The following is an 18264-nucleotide window of genomic DNA, read 5'->3' as shown; positions in this document are numbered from 1 at the left end:
TTCAGCGAGAATATTTTTTTAAACACCGAACATCCAACTGGACAAGGCTGAGACGACCATTGCGGGGGAGGCTAGCACCGTAAAACAATGCCCATGGCGCTCCGTCCGCCTGCTTTTGACTGATCCAAGAAATGTCCTGGAAGCTGCGAAGACAACATTTACGATTGTTCCCTCCCCTCGGCCTGATGGGCGGGAGGGTCGTCCGAAAATCAGGCCAGGTGTTCAGCGATCCTCTTCGTCACCGTCGCGCTGACGAACTGATCGCGCTGACGAGCTGATCGTGCTGACGAACTGATCGCGTTGACGAGCTGATCGTGCTGACGAGCTGATCGTGCTGGCGAGCTGATCGTGCTGACGAGCTGATCGTGCTGACGAGCTGATCGTGCTGACGAGCTGATCGTGCTGACGAGCTGATCGTGCTGACGAGCTGATCGTGCTGACGAGCTGATCGCGCTGACGAGCTGATCGTGCTGACGAGCTGATCGCGCTAACGAGCTGATAGCGCTGACGAGCTGCTCCGTCGCCCGCCCGCCGACAGCCATGGAGTCGCTGGTGCTGACGCGGTTCGAGAGTCGTGCGTTCGCACGGGAGGCGTACGACGAGGGCGTGCGGTACATCGGTGGCTGCTGCTACTTCCGCGCCACCCACATCAGGTGATATCTCCTGATACTACCGTTGTTCTCACCACATGGAGTGATGTATCCTGTAGCTACTTCCACGCTCACTACATCAGGTAATATCTTCTGATACTCTTGCTGTGCCCACCACATTGGGTACTGAGCACTTATTCTACTGCTGTGTCTAACCACATCAGTTAATATACCCTGCTGCTACTTCCGCTCCCTTCACATCACGCCATATATCCTGACACCCTCTGCTACTTCCGCTCCCTTCACATCACGCCATATATCCTGACTCTTCTTCTGTACCTACCATGACCTGCTGCTGGTTCCATGCCCACCATATCAGAATGCACATTTTGTCTCCTCTTCCGTGCCTTAAACATCATGTGGTATGTTGGCTCCTGGTGGTATGTCCGGCCCAGTATTTAGTTTTTTCTGCTGCTGCTCCCGTGTTCAACGTATCAGTTTGCCTGCCGCGTTGTCACTAGTGTCAGGACTGCCCGAGCATTGATCTCCGCATTGACACCGGCGTAGACACGTTAATTTCATATTGACGAAGCGTCGGGGCTTACAACATTGCTGCCGTGTTACATTGCTTCATCACGCACATATTTTATTGTTACACATACCGGCACAGTGTCACTGGGGGTGGCGTTACTGGGGATGACGTCACTGGGATGACGTCACTGGAGATGAGCACGCCTACAACCGTGCCGACTGGCTCGACCCCATCCGCTCAAGGTCGTGCTGACCCCTGACATTCAACCCCAGGGCGATGGCGGAGGAGCTCTCCAAGGAACGGGGAGGTGTCGTCCCAGAGGCGTCCCACAAGGGCGGCTGGGGCGCTGATCTCGCCACGCATGCTAACCTGGACGTCTCCAAGAGGTGAGGCTACCCTCCGCTGAAGGAATGACATCACGGCTTCGGGCAGGAGTGCAGCAAGGGTTCTTAAGGGGGAGCTACTCGGTGAGTTTTCAGGCGGGGGAGGGGTGGAGCAGCAAAGACATCTCAAAGGGGGAAGGACTAGATGAGTGTTCAGGCAGGGGCGAAGCAAGGTTTTCTTAGCGAGGGGGAGGGACTCGGTGAGTATTCAGGCATAGGCGCAGCAAGGGTTTGTTAAAGGGGGAAAGGACTCATAAGTATTCAGACAGGGGTACAGCAAGGGCTGCTTAAAGAGGTGGAAGGAATCGATGGGGACGCATCACGCCCATTTGCCACTTTCTGTCGGGAGCCGTCTATGGTGACAAACGAAACAAAAAGAAGCTTAAGGAGGGGGCGGGGGGGGGGCAGGCTGCCAGCTTTGGCTGCGTCCCTGGTTTTAGGTTAGACCGAGGGATTTGCTTTTTCTTCGCTGGCTCACTCACCAGCGTCACATTTTGTTTCCGAAAGGTCACAAGGCAGCATGGCAGAGACGGGGAATAGAAGGGAATATTCTGAAACTATCATTTAAAATTCCAATGCATTTCATCAACGAACCTCAAGAGTAGAACTGATTCAGGAAAATTTTTTGCGACTTGAGGAAGCGAGACGGTGTTTTGCCGCGCTTATGCTGGGCTTTATGCCATGTTTACGATTGGATGTATTATCTCCATAACACCCAGTTCCTCGATGCTTAACGTTAAACACAACTCTTCCACGCTCCAGTACCGCGCAAGACCAGTTTGTGCGACATCGCTTTATTACTACATAATCCACTCATCCTTAGAACAGCTTTACATCGTCAGGATCACGTATCAGAACATCAACAACGCCACGCTTACTTTTGCATGCATCTCAGTTGTTTATTCTTGGTTTTGAGCTCAAATGACGTTTGGCAGCTCAAAGTCATTCAGCAAAAATTAAAATATTTTCGCTTGCGGAACAAAATTACACGATGTATGATGCACGTGTAATCCGACGCTGTCAGACATGTGTTTCTTGAACTGAAAGCTAGATGCAGTCCTTTCCTGTTCATTTTCAGGAGCTCCAGACATTTTTGGATGAACGCAAAACCTGCCTCTGTCGGCGAATCAGCCAATGAATACCTGGCCAACTGGAAGGACGCCTTGACCAACTGAGGTCTCCATGCAAAACGCACTTCAAATGGGCTACAGCTCAGACCAATTAACCCTGCTGCCATCTGCCGCTGGCAGTCTGAACTGATCGTTAGAGCCAAGCTCCACCGACGTGACATGCGCGGAGAGCCTCGGAGGCGAGGCTAAACCAGGGTCTCGCTACCAGAATGTTGTGTGTTGTGCAGCCTGCAACCTGCATTTTGGAAGCACTTCTAGAGGTACCGGCCGTTTCTCCCGTTCGGGTCATGTATTGCACTGCGAGCGGTGCAACTATGATTTGGCCTCCCTGAGCCGTCGAATGCCTTCTCATAGTAGTGCACTAGCACGTGGCGTCGTGCGCCCTATGAATGTACGGACTCCGTGTGTCTGAACTGCGGCTTTTCATGGTGCCGGTGGTTTGTCATGATGTCGACGCGGATGACACGTGCCCCAGCTGGCGATGAGGGTGTATTTCGGAGATGCGTTCGTAACGGACATAACCCAGCGACGCCGCCTGCTCCGCGTGTCTCAGTTGGTGGTTATGTCATGCGGTGATGGATGCCATGCGCCACGTGCCGATGTGAAATAGCTGGATGGTGAGTAAGGCCTGGACCGCGCGGTCAAGACGCGGGGTCGATTCCCGCCGCGGTAAACATTTATTGGCGCCGTTTGGCCGGAGGAACGCTACGCGCGACTCTTGTCCCAGAATGCATGAGTGTCGTGCAAGCATCACTGCAAAATTACTGCGACGAATTTTTTGGCTGTGACGGGGAGTAAGCCATCAGATTCAAGGCAGACATAACAATACAGGAAACATATACGAACAGACTAATGTCAACCACACGAAAGGTCGTTTTGGAGGCAAACCTGAAAGGTAACTGAAATGTATAGATAAATAAGAAACTGAACATGCAACCAAATAGATTAACTAAATATATAAATAGGTGCATAGATTTTGGACTATAACTTACAGATAGCTACACACATTTAAGGATAACTTTTTCTGAAGGCTTCGCTCTTACGACCACATCAACGAAGTGATGAACAATGTAAATCGAGCATTCAGACTCGTCTTTCTCATATCACGCCACACTACTTTGGCCGTTCTGTGGACACACTACACTATACGCCACACTGCTATGGCTCAAATTTACACCACATACATGCAGTCCACTCTTGACCATTGTGGCATACTGCACAACGGATAGGCCTTTGTGATCTGTGATGTGCACAAGCTACGAGGTACACGGTCTCATAATCCCAGTTCCATTGCACCTATCGTCCCCAGCCACAACACAACACGACACAGGCATAAACCTGCGCTTTGCAAACACCCGATGAAAACCGCTTAACCGTCTCACTTCATTTCAACGTTCATTCATGCATGTCATAACGCAACCTTAGAATCGGTTCCCCCAATCTTTCTGGCAAAGACTCAGCTATCAAAATTTAAACACGCCCTGCCCAAGAGGCTGGAAGTTGAAGCTCTGCCACGACATTATTGTTCAGGCAAACAATCTGGCAACACTCCCTCCACCACACTTCGTGTGGGCATATCCTCCTTGAAGGCTCATAGATATTAAACTAAAAAAGAAGGATCTGCGCTGCTAGTGTGGCTTCCGCTCTGTAACTGTCACCCAGTTTACCTTGCACCGCCCGCTCTCCGGTGCCATTTGGGACCACCTCTTCAAGACAATTTCAGAAACGGATGAGACAGCAGTAATAAACTTACTCCTTGGAGAAAAACCAGGAAAATAGAGAACCATATATCAAGGAGAATAGAAATCCATTGTCCTGTTTTTCCGGAGGAAGAAGGGTATTACCACTGTTATATCTATGTGAATGATGTTCCTCGCGAATGCACTGAACAACTTACGTAATTTTAGAAACGCTACAATGCGATTTTTCAATGAAATCAAATCAATTCAATCAAATCAAATTTCGCCACGCCCCATTTACACAAGAACTTCGACACACTGCCACACGGTGCTGATCCGGGCGGCGGCAAGGGCTGCGCGGGGGTTCATGGCTTTCAGGCTCACTAAGTGCGCTCAGGCCGATTTCAAAATGCATGCAACCTGCATTGGCACGCGGACCCCACTGGTGCAGCGGTAGTGGAAATTACACTTGGGCCACGTCGGCCGAACGACTGTTGCGTTTAGATCACATACGAAAAGATGCTTAAGCAAATTCGCTTTTCGCCGATATACAATGTAATCCTCTACATGTGCTTTTGTAAAGAATGTTTTTCCTATTGTTGTTGTTGCTTCTGTTGTTGGGTGACGATGCTGCTGACTTTCAGAGCTGCACGTGCCCATAAATAAGCCGAAAACTTCCGCTCCGTAACGTGGCGGCGATGATATGACTTCGTGACGTCATCGAGTCCTGGAAGTTTTTCGAAACTGCTGCACCTCGTGCAGAAGTCCGTCATCTTCTCAGTTATCACACAGCTGGCGGTAATACACACTGCAGAATACCAGAGCCATTCTGAGCAGACCCAGATACAAACAAGCCTCAACCTTGCTCATGTGCGCCGATAGTCGAAAACGTGCGCGTTCCTCCACAACTGCAGCCGGCCAGCAAACCAGCAGCCCTTGGTGTAACGGCTCTGGCAGACTGCAGACGGACTTTGTGCAGTCACCAGGGACACCTGGCCTGTAGAGAGCTGCCGAGCACGCAGGTCAGCTGGCAAGGACGGCAGGGACGGAAGGGACGGAAGGGACAGCAGCTCAGCTGGCAGGGACGGCAGGGACAGGCGCACGGCCAGCAGCTCAGCTGGCAGGGACGGCAGGGACAGGTGCATGGCCAGCAGGTCAGCAGCCCCGCACTGCGGGCAAGCGAGATCGGTGGCGATGGCTACGAGATGCTTGGGGACGGGAGAACAGGGCGAAACTGTGATGTGGGAGCCGGCCAATGGATAGGTGTTGCACACGCGGATTCATGTCCATGCATGGCAAACGTTGGCTTCATGTTTACTTTCAAGTTCATGCATTACAGACGTTATTTCCATGTATGGCAAACGCGGGCCCACGTAATATGCTATAGAAGCGAATCCACGTCATATGTATTTCAGACATTATGTTCATGTTCATGTATTACAGACGCTTGGTCATGTCCATATGCCCCTATTGTATTTCGTTGACAGGGATTCAGTCCATGCCATGCAGACAAAAGCATTATTTCTTTGGCTGACACCTAGTGGACAACATTAGCCACTCTTTAGCTGGCGATACTCGACTACAGTGCAACTGGTGAAAGCGCTGAAGAGTCTACATTGAAGCCACGCATTTAAGGTCATTCCAACTCAAGGCAGAGAGCGAGCAAACCATACATAATTTTGCCACTGTAGAGCTACCACTAGCCCTCACTGGCGCAGGACAATTACAAAGACGCCAGCAGCGGCGCCAGAAAAAGACGCCCCGGGCCAGGGCGCTGATGACCGGATCCAAGGTTGCTGAGGGGCGCCCCGGGCCAGGGCGCTGATGACTAGACCCAAGGTTGCTGAGGGGCGCCCCGGGCCAGGGCGCTGATGACTAGACCCAAGGTTGCTGAGGGGCGCCCCGGGCCAGGGCGCTGATGACCGGATGCAAGGTGGCTGAGGGGCGCCCCGGGCCAGGGCGCTGATGACCAGATACAAGGTTGATGATGGGCGCCCCGGGCCAGGGCGCTGATGACCAGATCCAAGGTTGCTGAGGGGCGCTCCGGGCCAGGGCGCTGATGACCAAATGCAAGGTTGCTGAAGGGCGCCCCGGGCCAGGGCGCTGATGACCAGATCCAAGGTTGATGATGGGCGCCCCGGGCCAGGGCGCTGATGACCAAATGCAAGGTTGCTGAAGGGCGCCCCGGGCCAGGGCGCTGATGACCAGATCCAAGGTTGATGATGGGCGCCTCGGGCCAGGGCGCTGATGACCGGACCCAAGGTTGCTGAGGGGCGCCCCGGGCCAGGGCGCTGATGACTAGACCCAAGGTTGCTGAGGGGCGCCCCGGGCCAGGGCGCTGATGACCGGATGCAAGGTGGCTGAGGGGCGCCCCGGGCCAGGGCGCTGATGACCGGATCCAAGGTTGCTGAGGGGCGCCCCGGGCCAGGGCGCTGATGACCAGATCCAAGGTTGCTGAGGGGCGCCCCGGGCCAGGGCGCGGAATGCGCGCGTCTGTTCAGAACTGTTGTAAATAGTTGCCAAGCGAGCGAGCCACGTTTACAAAAGTGGTCGTCGGCGCCGCAGTGACCTTTAAGGACATCTGGCTTGCACAGCAGAACCAGCGCACAAACATTGGGTTATTACCCAACACTTGTCGGTGAAGCTTGCTACTAACCCTAAGTGATGCAAGGCAGGTAATTAAAAATGTGTGTGCGCCAGCCCCTCTCCCCCCATTTAAGGGATCCTCCTACGCCTCTGACCAGTAACGACTCCGCTGGCGTGTGTGACCTCTGCCGTTAGGTCACGCCGGCAACTAGCGAATGTCAGCCGCATCTGGCCAACGCTTCAGCTGTCGCGCTGAATAAACGTGACCTTTATGGTGACGAACGAGAGCTTCATTGCCTGCGTCATGTCATCTCAGGGCCACACCCTACCGGCTCGGTGCGCTGGAGAGGAGGGGGTCGACTAAGTAAATTGCAACTAGCTAACGATCTCTACCGGGAATACATTCTGTGTTTAGGTCAAGCTATTTTCTTTCCTCAGTCGAATGTTTTCCGAAGCTATTACGCACTCTAGCATGTTTTGCCGCCTGATTTACGGTCTTCCCGGTACACGTCGTTTTGCTGGAATCTAAATGGTTCTAAAACGATCAGTGGGAATTCACTGCCGGCACTAAAGGGGCTCACATAACCACCGAATAGCCTCCAGGAGATGTGAAGACCATGACCGAAGTGTTGCTGGGTGTTCCGGAATCAGTGCTACGGCAAAAACTACTACGGACAAAAATGCTACGACTTAAGTTCTCGGCGGCATTACCTCTGCTGCAAAGACTTGTGCATGGCATGAGTGGTGCATGACAAAACGTAGGCTTCAAAAACGTTTTCCCGTCATTACATGATAGGGTTAGGTTAGGCTAACAGGGTTCAAATGGCTTGTCATCTTTACTTATGCGCGACATTTCTTCCATTGCAAGAACTCCTACATGACAAAAGTGCTGCACAACAACGCCTGTACTGCAAAAACACGCACCCGTCATTACGTATACAGCAAAACCTTGTCTGTGTCTTGATATTTTTGGTTACTTACATGAAGAAGTACATGATGTGATAACTGGATTGCGCAATAGCGAGCGCTGAAGTCTGAGCGTCTCTCCCAACAACGCCACAATTATCGCCGCCAGCAAGCCCACGACCCAGCGGCCACTCGTCCCATCTGCCAGCTGATGGGACGAGTGGGCTCGTCCCATATATCTCTCACTAGGCCAGGCACAAGTGGCTGCTCTAGGTCAGGCTTCTAGCCGCCTCCGGCCGGCGGCGGACGCCCGGCGCGGTAACGCCATTCAGTCATCACTTAACCGCCCGCACCCGCTGCAGATTCTCAGGCGAATTATTTGGTTTGGAGATTAAATGCTTTTGAAGATTTGCATTATCTGCTGCCAGGTCCAATTCTTAACCTATTCGTTTTGAGACAATTATTGGGCTGTACCTTAAAATTGAGGTCGTAAAGGTTTGGGATGATGCGTTCTGATTTACTTGGCATTGGAATTTTGGTCCGATGGTAGCGAGGACAGTTCAATGCATAGAGTTTTGGGTTTTCATGTGCACGGTTCAACAAGCGGAAGGGGCTAGGTGCTGCTGGATTTTGAATTCAGAACATATGATAAATCCGAAGCTATGATACGTTGAAGGGGTGTCATGCAGTGGAGGGGGAGCCAAACTACGGCGCTGGTATATCACCCGTTTGAAGGGATGGTGAGACTGGAGGAATGCCACCTGAAACATTTTGTATCGGCAAACGTCAAGCGACCCGTACCGATTTTACTTAAGCGTGGCATTACTTTTGCTGGAAAAGCTCATACACGACAGACTACACGGCAGACAGGCACGTGTGCTACATGAAAATATTCGTACTGCAAATACACATGCTCTTCACTACTTCTACAGACAAAACGGGAGCAGTCTTCGATTATAGGCGACATTATTTTACTGCAACGAGTTATATGCAATATTAGAGCCACACCACAGCGCCTAAAAAGTAATGAGAACTCACACTAAATACGTGTGCAATCATGAGGTCCATTGTAAAAGCTGTATGGTGTTTAATTATAAGCGATATTACCTCTACTATCAATAGTCACACGCGACAATAGTGCTGCACAACGTAGGCCATGCTCCACAACTCATACCCGTCACTACTTCCACCCCAGCCCTGGTACGTGTCCATACATTTCGGACGTCAGGGCTTGATTTTGGCAGTAGAGGCAGTGTCCCGTTTAGGTAAAGGCTGTGTACCTTTTGCATTGGAAGCACTGATAGGCATAAATATTTGCAATAGACGTAATGGTGGGCATACCTTTTTGCAGTGAAAGGAAAGACAGGTATACGTTTTGAAGTGTAAGTTTTGTTATGCGACACTAACGTGAAATAGCGTCGTAGTACTCTTTCCAGTAGGGGATTTGCTGTAGCACTACTGTCGTGGAATCTGCTGGATGTCAGTTATATGGTGTGATTCTGCTGCGCGACTTGAGCTTGCTGATGGCGGGGCATGCTCAGACGCAGCCAGAGCTTTACACGCGAGCTCTAAACACGACAAATGACGTCATGCTTTGCTGCATCAAATTAAATAATGTGACGCTTTTCCAAAAGACGAGCGAACCTACCACCAGGAGCCGAGTAAAGCTTCTGGGCACAAAGTGCCGACACACGTGGATATTCTAGGATCTGGTTTGAGCTGGGCTTGTCTGTTAGCAGCTATTTGTGGATAGGGAACATCACGTAAGCTGTTCAGTGCATCCGCGAGGAACATTATTCACATAGATAAGACGGTAGTAATAGTCCTATTCCTCGGAGAAAACCAGGAGAATGGAGATATAGATGGGTTGATACTTTGGCAACATGCCTTTATCGAAACAATAGCAGAAGTGAATTCGAAATTGGCAATTTGGAATCCACTTCCGCTATTGTTCCGATAAAAAGTATCAACCCATTGCCAAAGTATCAATTCATCTATATCTCCATTCTCCTGGTTTCTCTGCGGGGAATACGGCTATCACAGCTGTCTTATCGATTGGGAAGCATCTTTCAGGTTTTTTGGCGGGACAGTGCACAGTGAAGACAGTAAACAATGCCTATGGGCAATGCAGGACATGACCCGTTTGCGGGTCCCAGCATTGATTCCATTCGTGTGATCAATCCGCAGCATAGTTTCGGCGCGCGTAGAAGGGACTAGGTTTAGCTGCTACGTTCGGTGTGTCTTGATGTGTGAGGGAAAGGTATAAGGGTACCAGCAAAGGTAAGAAAGGTAAGGGCATCAGATTGAAGTTCTTTGGCATTACAAGTTTTTTCGTTGAATATACCCGATCTCTCCAGGTGTGTTAACAGGATTTCGTAGAGGGAAGAGTGAACGCAACTCTACTTTGCTGCCCGAAAAACCGTCTTCGGCGTGTTACTCGCAGGTGAAATTTCTTGCACGGCGCTTGGCAACGTCTTATGTTTTCAACGTGAATTTGCGTGTACCCTCGTTTTTATAGCTGCTGACGTTACATTACGAGCATATGAACACCTTTAACAATTTCATTAGGGGGCGCGTAGCAATGTTACCCCCCCCCCCCCCCCTCCCCGGCCCGGCCCGAATACGACAGCAGCAGTTCTTTTTACGCCGCGTCTCAAACGCTGGCTACGGCGGTGAGCCTGTGGCCGGGCTGTATTGAGCGTACACATACGTCATGTGACGTCACTGGGGGGTGGGCCAGCACTTGCCTGGCGGCGTTCGCCAAGCTGGGGTGCATTTGACCATCGTCTGGGGTGGCAGGCAGAGTTGGGCTGCGCGCGGCGACAGTTGCAGGTACGCTCGGAGGGGTGTTCGGTTTTGCTGTGTTTTTTTTAGCGAGTCGCCAGTTTGATACTTGTTGGGCTTTAGGGGTGGATCAACTATCAGTTTGATACTTGTAAGGCTTTAGGGGTGGATCAACTGCACTAGTCATATGCGCCCCTGCAAATAATCAATGCGAGTCGCCAACTCACAGGCGTTTCCGTTCTGAGTTCTGCAGAGCGCTGGTGTGTGACGGTGGTTATCATTCCCACGCTGGTAGCCGATCTTTACTAAGATCGGCTGCGGAGGGGTGTGACGGTGGTTATCACTCCCACGCTGGTAGCCGACCTCCACTGAGACTTTTCACTGAAGATCGGCCATTTTTACTGAAAATTCTCAGTGAAGATCGGGTATCAGCGTGGCCAACGAGCAACAAATATTCCAAAAGAGCGCCCGCACAGCTGAGTCGCTCCTGCTCCTCCACAAAGGCAGACGGCGCCGCTTTGGAGGAGTCGGCCTGCTTTGATGGGCTGGACGGTGTATTTTGGTACCGACACGGATGTTACGAACACACACACACACACACAATGAGAGAGTGGGGAATGGGGAACAAATGAGAGAATGGGGAGAAAGATGCGTTGAAATTTTGGCAACATGCTTTTATCGAAACAAATGGCGGAAGTAAATTCAGAATTGCTTGCCGATGATTGTACTGGATTTTTTCAAGCTTTCTTGAAACAGCGAACCACTGTTTTTACAGGTCACCAACACTCAGGGGGTTAAACAAGGAGCAATTGCCAGCCATTACAACGGTGCAGTGCATATCTAACTAAGGATAACAATGCGCGAAAAACACGCGTGCATGCAAGCGAATTCAAGAAAACAGGCATCACGCATCACGGTTCATTCAAACATGCAAGCGAGCTCAAGTAAGCAGGCAACACACGTCACGCATCAATTATACATACAAACGATTTTAGTAAAACAGGCATCGCGCATCACGCGTCAGTCATCACCTATACACGTCAACGATTTAAAGCTAGCAGGTATCATCGCACCACACATCAAGGCACATATCACGTTCACGTGATCGGCCATGATGAGCCCTGTATGTTAACGTTTGCTCGCTGACTTTTTATAAAGATACATTCACTTATTTTCCCGTCGCGGTGGTCCTGTGGTCAGTAGATGACTTTGAGCTTCAAAAGGGGCATATGGTCCATACCTCCCTCGATTTCAGCCTGAGCGTGTTTTGCCAAAAAATGGTTACCGGAATGAGATATTCCCTGCTTTGTTTTTAGCGTCTCGCAGGTGTTTGTATGTCCTAAACGATATATATATATATATATATATATATATATATATATATATCGTTTAGGACATACAAACACCCATTTCACATGGACTTCCCGACAAAGACTATGCCCCGCCCATGTTTTTCATACCAAATTAAGTGTGGAATGTGTGAAAAACACTGGCAGGACATAGCCTGTGTCGGGAAGTCCATGCTGCATATTCGTTTTACATACAATGAACACCCACGGGACCCTAAACAAAACGGGGAATATCCCTTTCCGTGACCATCTTTTTGACCAAATACGCTTAGGCTGAAATCCAGGGCATCACCCGATGCCCCTTTCAGAGCTCAAAGTTATCTGCAAAGCACAGGACCACCCATACAGGAAAATATGTGAATATGCTCTTATAGAAATTCGGCAACCAAATCTTAACGTACAGGGCTAGTCATGGCCGATTTTGCGATGGTAATGTGTGCCTTGATGTTTTATGTGTGGTAGCTTGAAATGGCTAACGTGTATAAGTGATAACTGACATGTGATGCACGATGTTTGTTCAACAAAAATCATTCGCATGCATAATTGATGCGTGACCTTTATGCCTGTTTACTTGAGCTCACCTGCATGTTTGGGTGAAGCGTGACGCGTGATGCCTGTTTACTTGAATTCGTTCGCGTGTACACATATTTTTCGCACATTCTCATTCTTAGCTAGATATCACCGTACCGTAGTAATGGCTGGCAATTGCTCCTTGTTTAATCCCCTGAATGTTGGTGACCTGTGTAAACTGTCTCGCTGTGTCAAAAAAAAACTAAAAATTCGAGTAGGATCATCGGCAGACAACTTTGAATTGGCTCCTACTATTCGTTCTGATAGAGATGTGTTGCGGAAATATTAACGCATCTATATCTCTATTCTCCTGATGTTTCAACGGGCAATAAGGCTATTACCACGATCTTACCTACGCGCATAATGTTCCCCACAAATGCGCTTAAGAACTTAAGAAAGTGTACCTCTGTTATGCGTTTCGATTGAAGCATGCTGACAAAATATCAGAGCGCATCCATCTCTTTATTCTTCTGTTTTTTCCACGAAGAATAATGTCATTACTTACGTCTTTTCAATGTTTGTATACAAGCCGGTGCCGGTTTTGTACGTGATACTTGTCTTGTGTGTGTGTGTGTGTGTGTGTGTGTGTGTGTGTGTGTGTGTGTGTGTGTGTGTGTGTGTGTGTGTGTGTGTGTGTGTGTGTGTGTGTGTGTGTGTGTGTGTGTGGTGTGTGGTGTATGCCTGCTTGCTACTTGGTGTCATACGTGTCAACGGAGTGTCGGGGGGTGTCCTTCACTCTTACAGATGCCCGTTAACACTTGACCCCGTCAAAGGCTTCCCACAAGACGCCATGGTTGATCGGTCTACACAGTTTCAGAAGCGGCCGCGATTCAGCGTCAAAATGGGCGAAACAGAGAAGCAAGCCAGCGGGTCTGGTTCGACCTCCGCAAAGAAGGTAGGCGCCTGCTTTCCTCTCGAGCACTGCCGGCCGATGCAGACCGGGGTGTGACGTTTGTGTTCCTGTCAGCGTCATTCCAAACCGTGCAGCAGGACGCGACGGAGAGCCATCAGAGACGATGACATTCCGTCGCGGTCGGCTGACTTCGAGAGCTTTTTCGAAACAGCTGACATGGGCGCTGAATGTGTGACCTTTACCAAAGTAAAGGTCACACAATTCCTTCCGACACTGTTTGATGTTAAGAGAAAATCCTGAGGTTTTAGGAGGTGTCTGCTTAGAAGATCAGGGAGGTAGATTAACTCATTCCACCTCACCATACGATTTTGCTTGTTAACATGTCTGGAATAGCTGACACGCAGCTGCAAATTGTATGAACGACAGCGGAATACAGGATGGGTTTTTTGACTGCATGGCCTTCTCGAAAATATTTCTTCCGAAAGTGGTAACATATTTTATTTGCATGTATCAACATCCGTGTATGGATGCACTGAGCGGTAGTTACGGTTGGTGTTACAGATGCCTAAGTGTTGTTACAGATACTTGGTTTACAGCAGATAGACTTATCAATTACCTACATGTCAATGAGTAACAAGGACGAGAGAAAAACTAGTGTCAACTTTAAGGCGAGTGTGGTGAAGGGGAGGGGTCATGGATACAGATTCCCTGCTCATGTTATCTCTCACACATTATACGCGCTTGCATGTAGTTTGGCTAAATTCCAACTGCTTTATGAGAAATGAAGGACATACCGCAACCAAAAATGATTTCTGTATGTCGCTGAGAAGACCCATGACTAAAGACGCTAGACTAAAAATAGTTTTAGGTTGGCGCTAATGCATCCTCCCTAGCATAATGAAATACAGATTCGGCGCCACACTTGATTGCCTTTGCGTTTGATATGTATGTGATACATACATACACACATATATATATATATATATATATATACATATATATATATATATATATATATATATATATATATATATATATATCCTCCTGCTTGCATCACGGCATCTGGATCATGTCTTTCCCTACCTGCTGTGATGGTGATATGCTAATTTGACACATTCGTTATGCATAATGCGGTGCTTTAAGCCACGTTACCTTGAGTAGATTCGTCGCATATTTACCAACAGTTTTCACCCGGAGTGGACGCGAGCTCGGGCGGGGCAAATATTGCCGATGCAGTACAGCATATAGACCTAATTGTAATGGACGAACGGTGTAAACAGAATAGTTTTCCTTAACCGCACCCTCGAAATGACATGTGTTCCAGTTTTCAAGAAGTTCGCACAAACGGAACACATTTTGTTTGCCCTTAAGGGCAAGGGACGGTTTCTTGCGGAGTTCCGTATCGACCCCCGATCGGGGCGAAGCTTAACAGCTTGTGCGTGGAAGGAAAAGCATGCATAGGCCTGAGGCCGTAGGTCATAGACCATAGACTATAGCTATGGATCTGCGTGAATGATCAGGTCCCGCTTGAGAACTCAGCTACCCTATGAGGCCGGCGCCGCCACTGGTACTACTTCCTTCTGGTTCTTCACGTCGGGCTTGCGTGCAGGGATTGAGGCTGAACCCTCCTCAGGATGGACCAATTCAAACTTCATATCGCGTGCGTAACCCTCTTGCGTTGAAACGCTTCGAACAAACCACGACACTTAAAACCTTGAACAGGGTTTTATGCTGGCAAGCACGAAACCATGCAATACTGCCCGTCTCGACCAACAGTTCTATGACAAATAGCAGTGAGGCGGTGATTGCTGTATTCTTGTTTCCAAGCAAACCCGGCAAGCTAAAGCGTACCAAATTTTTAGTGTGAAACAGGGGTAACTAGTATTTTGGATGCACTTTAAACTTCTTTCCCCCAAGTTGTGCCGTGCTGGGAATTCGCGGAGTCTCGTAACCATGACGACATCAAAGATGCGCTTTGTACTGGCATGAAATTCAACCAGGTAAAATGCTTGGCATGTAGCCTTAATATCTACAAAATTGCTCAAGTCACCATTCGTAAATGATTGTTATAGCAAACGTCAGCTGAGATCTCGCAGCATGATCTGCGCCAACGGATTTCAGGGCATTGAACTCGTAAAGGGACCCATACTGTTGATAAGAGCCGCATTAGGCCAGCATTCTAGCCGATGAGACGCCAAGTCTAGTAACCTAGCCATCTGCGGGTAGCCTACTGGATGCCATTTCCACAAAACCCACGGGTTGAGTAACTCTATGCTCTACTCTAATATACCACTACTAGTAACTCTAACTCTAACTCACGGTAATCGTAACTCTGTGTGAATGGTGCGGGTGAATGCTGCGCAGTCTGCTGAAAGGGGGGAGGGGGGGGGGGGGGACAGCTTCTGTTCGACCACCGGTCCAGATGACCTTGATCGCCAGAAGGCGAGAAGGGCGTTACGCAGACCCATCCGGGTCTGGAATTCGTCCGTGTCGACATCCGTTCACGAGTCTAGACACAACCACAAACTGGTGGGATCTAAAATCTCTACAATCCAAATCTAAAAGTGTGGTAGATGTGCCGTTAATAGCAGCGCTGACATATGGCTCAAATGCTGCTAGCATAACCATGCCGTCTTGGAATCTCACGGAGGTGCAGACAGATCATTGGTGAATGGGCTGAGTCAGTCAGTCGGCAAGATAAATAAATTGATTATTCCTGCCGGCTGAGCTCTTTTAAAGATTTTGAAATGAGATTTCACGGTGGTCACTGAGCTGGTGATGATATCGATCATGCCAAGCGTATCACAAATTGTATGTCAGCTATGCCTAGACTTTTTGTTGCTCTAGTTTGATCGAACAAAAAGTGTTTGCTCTCAGTTCATTTATACCTACGTATAATATATGTCCTCTGGTATACACATTACAGCCACAGGGCCATGGGCAGGTGGATCACCTGAGATAACGGCCGTCAAAGCAGGGACTATCAAACCCCTGGTGGCCTCCCCCAACCCGCACGAAATTTAGAAGCACTGTCGCTGGTTGTCATTGGTGAAAGGGTCTGTTATCCCGTTGCTAGTTGGTGATAGTCTCTGATGTCTCACTGCCCATTGGTCTAGAAGTTTGTTGTCATGAGACTGATTGGTGGGCGATATTTTTGGAGGGGCTGCCTGAGTTATGATTGACAGCAGTCTGCGTTATCTCAGTCCTGATTGGCTGCAGGGTCTGCTGGAGCGTCTCCGAGACGGTGTGGTGATCGGAGACGGCGGCATGATCTGTGAGATGGAGAAGCGGTGTTATGTGCAAACCGGTTACTGGACACCAGAAGTCTGCGTGATGTACCCGGAGGCAGGTAAGAGATGGCAGTGCGGTGCTGAGAGAGGAGAGAGAGAGAGAGAGAGAGAGAGAGAGAGAGAGAGAGAGAGAGAGAGAGAGAGAGAGAGAGAGAGAGAGAGAGAGAGAGAGAGAGAGAGAGAGAGAGAGAAGAGAGAGAGAGAGAGAGAGAGAGACGCGAAACTCAGAGCGCCTTCAGCAGTGTTCTGCCAAGTACGTGACCGTCGCACTGGGTCGTTGCAGTGAAGGGGCTGCACCGGGAGTTCGCTCGTGCGGGCTGCGACGTGCTGCAGGCGCTCAACTTCTTCGCCAATGAGAGCCTCATGAAAGAACTGGGGGTGACGCAGACGGTCCAGGAGGTGAACAGAGCCGCCGTGCGGTAAGAACACACACTAACGCTAACCTACAAGTGGCCACGGTGGCGCCCCGTCGGGATGTGGTTTGTCTTGTTATCCGTGGAACCGGTGTTTGGCTAGAATTGGGCACCGTGATACCGTTATGTTCACAAGGTAATGAGTCTCGTGGTTATGGGGCCGCCCTCTAGAAAGTTACTCGAAACACTACGGTAATTTGGCAACCTCATGCAGGCTGTCCGTTAAGCAGAGGGAGGGCGGGGGACTGTTGGTGACTGCCTGAAACCTAGCACCAGGCTGTGCCAGATGGTGACTGACGAGAGAGTGGTGATCTGACCCGACACCAGGCTAGGTCAGACAGTGGTTGATGACAGAGTGGTGACAGAGTGGAAACATGACACCACGTTGGGTGAGACAGTGGCTGATGAGAGAGTGATGACATGGGCTGCCCCCAGGCTGTGCCGGGAGGTGGCTGAGGAGCGGGACGATGACCTAACCTGCCCCCAGGCTGTGACGGGGGTGGCTGAGGAGCGGGATGATGACTAAACCTGCCCCCAGGCTGTGCCGGGAGGTGGCTGAGGAGCGGGATGATGACCTAACCTGCCCCCAGGCTGTGCCGGGAGGTGCCTGAGGACAGTGTGATGACCTGACCTTTCCTCAGGCTGTGCCAAGAGGTGGCTGATGAGAGAGTGATGACCTGACCTGCCCCCAGGCTGTGCCGAGAGGTGGCTGAGGAGCGGGGTCAGCTCATCACGGCTTCTCTGACGGCCACGCCCGTCTTCGAGAGCGGATCGAAGGATGAGGTGATGGCCGCGTACAGAAGCCAGCTCAAGATGATCACCGAGGAGGGGCGTCGACTTCATCATGTGCGAGGTGATAACAATTGGCGCTGTCGTGGGTGCGACACTTTAATGACGTCACGAGGACTCCGCTTCATCGGAGTGACGTCACTATGAGCCAGCTCCATTGGTGTTAAGGAATCTGACCGGACTGAGACCGGAAGCGTCTTACAAATCTTTTGTTAGAGAAGAGGCGCCGATTTTATGCTTCCATTTTCTCACGGTAGGTGAGATGGTGATAACAGCGCATGTTACCGTGCGAGACTGTAACGCCCCACCTTCTGATCGGCGTTCTTCTCCTCACTGTTTTCCACTAAAAATGTACCTGAGAAGGTTGCCTATATTCGGCCACGAGATAGTCCGACTCGCTCGCGTTGTGA

General features: G+C 50.1%; 2 protein-coding genes across 2 annotated transcripts in view; both read left to right on the top strand.

Moving 5' to 3' along the window:
• Positions 1–448: 448 nt before the first annotated feature.
• Positions 449–3569, top strand: LOC119091588 (betaine--homocysteine S-methyltransferase 1-like). Its single transcript, XM_037214400.1, has 3 exons — positions 449–653; positions 1395–1508; positions 2584–3569. Exons 1-3 carry the CDS (start codon positions 541–543, stop codon positions 2678–2680), a joined length of 324 nt encoding a protein of 107 aa, XP_037070295.1. The 5' UTR covers positions 449–540; the 3' UTR covers positions 2681–3569.
• Positions 3570–10602: 7033 nt separating this feature from the next.
• The window catches only part of LOC119092933 (betaine--homocysteine S-methyltransferase 1), a 13768-nt gene continuing 6106 nt past the window's right edge, over positions 10603–18264 (top strand). Inside the window, exons 1-5 of the mRNA XM_037215834.1 lie at positions 10603–10638; positions 13321–13404; positions 16582–16711; positions 16936–17071; positions 17758–17918. Coding sequence (XP_037071729.1) covers positions 13351–13404; positions 16582–16711; positions 16936–17071; positions 17758–17918 — 481 coding nt within the window. The 5' untranslated portion in view covers positions 10603–10638; positions 13321–13350. The remainder of the gene's footprint in view (positions 10639–13320; positions 13405–16581; positions 16712–16935; positions 17072–17757; positions 17919–18264) is intronic.

This window comes from Pollicipes pollicipes, unplaced genomic scaffold (genome assembly GCF_011947565.3).
Source record: "Pollicipes pollicipes isolate AB1234 unplaced genomic scaffold, Ppol_2.1 Scaffold_1600;HRSCAF=1878_pilon_pilon_pilon, whole genome shotgun sequence".
Classification (NCBI taxonomy): domain Eukaryota; kingdom Metazoa; phylum Arthropoda; class Thecostraca; order Pollicipedomorpha; family Pollicipedidae; genus Pollicipes; species Pollicipes pollicipes.
The sequence above is the reverse complement of the archived record's forward strand: the minus strand, read 5'-3'. Positions and strand labels throughout refer to the sequence as shown.

Coding starts and splice junctions, on each gene's coding strand:
- LOC119091588 (XM_037214400.1), top strand. CDS start 541: ATGGAGTCGCTGGTGCTGACGCGGTTCGAGAGTCGTGCGTTCGCACGG. Junction 654..1,394: donor TTCCGCGCCACCCACATCAG/GTGATATCTCCT, acceptor ATTCAACCCCAG/GGCGATGGCGGAGGAGCTCT. Junction 1,509..2,583: donor AACCTGGACGTCTCCAAGAG/GTGAGGCTACCC, acceptor GTTCATTTTCAG/GAGCTCCAGACATTTTTGGA.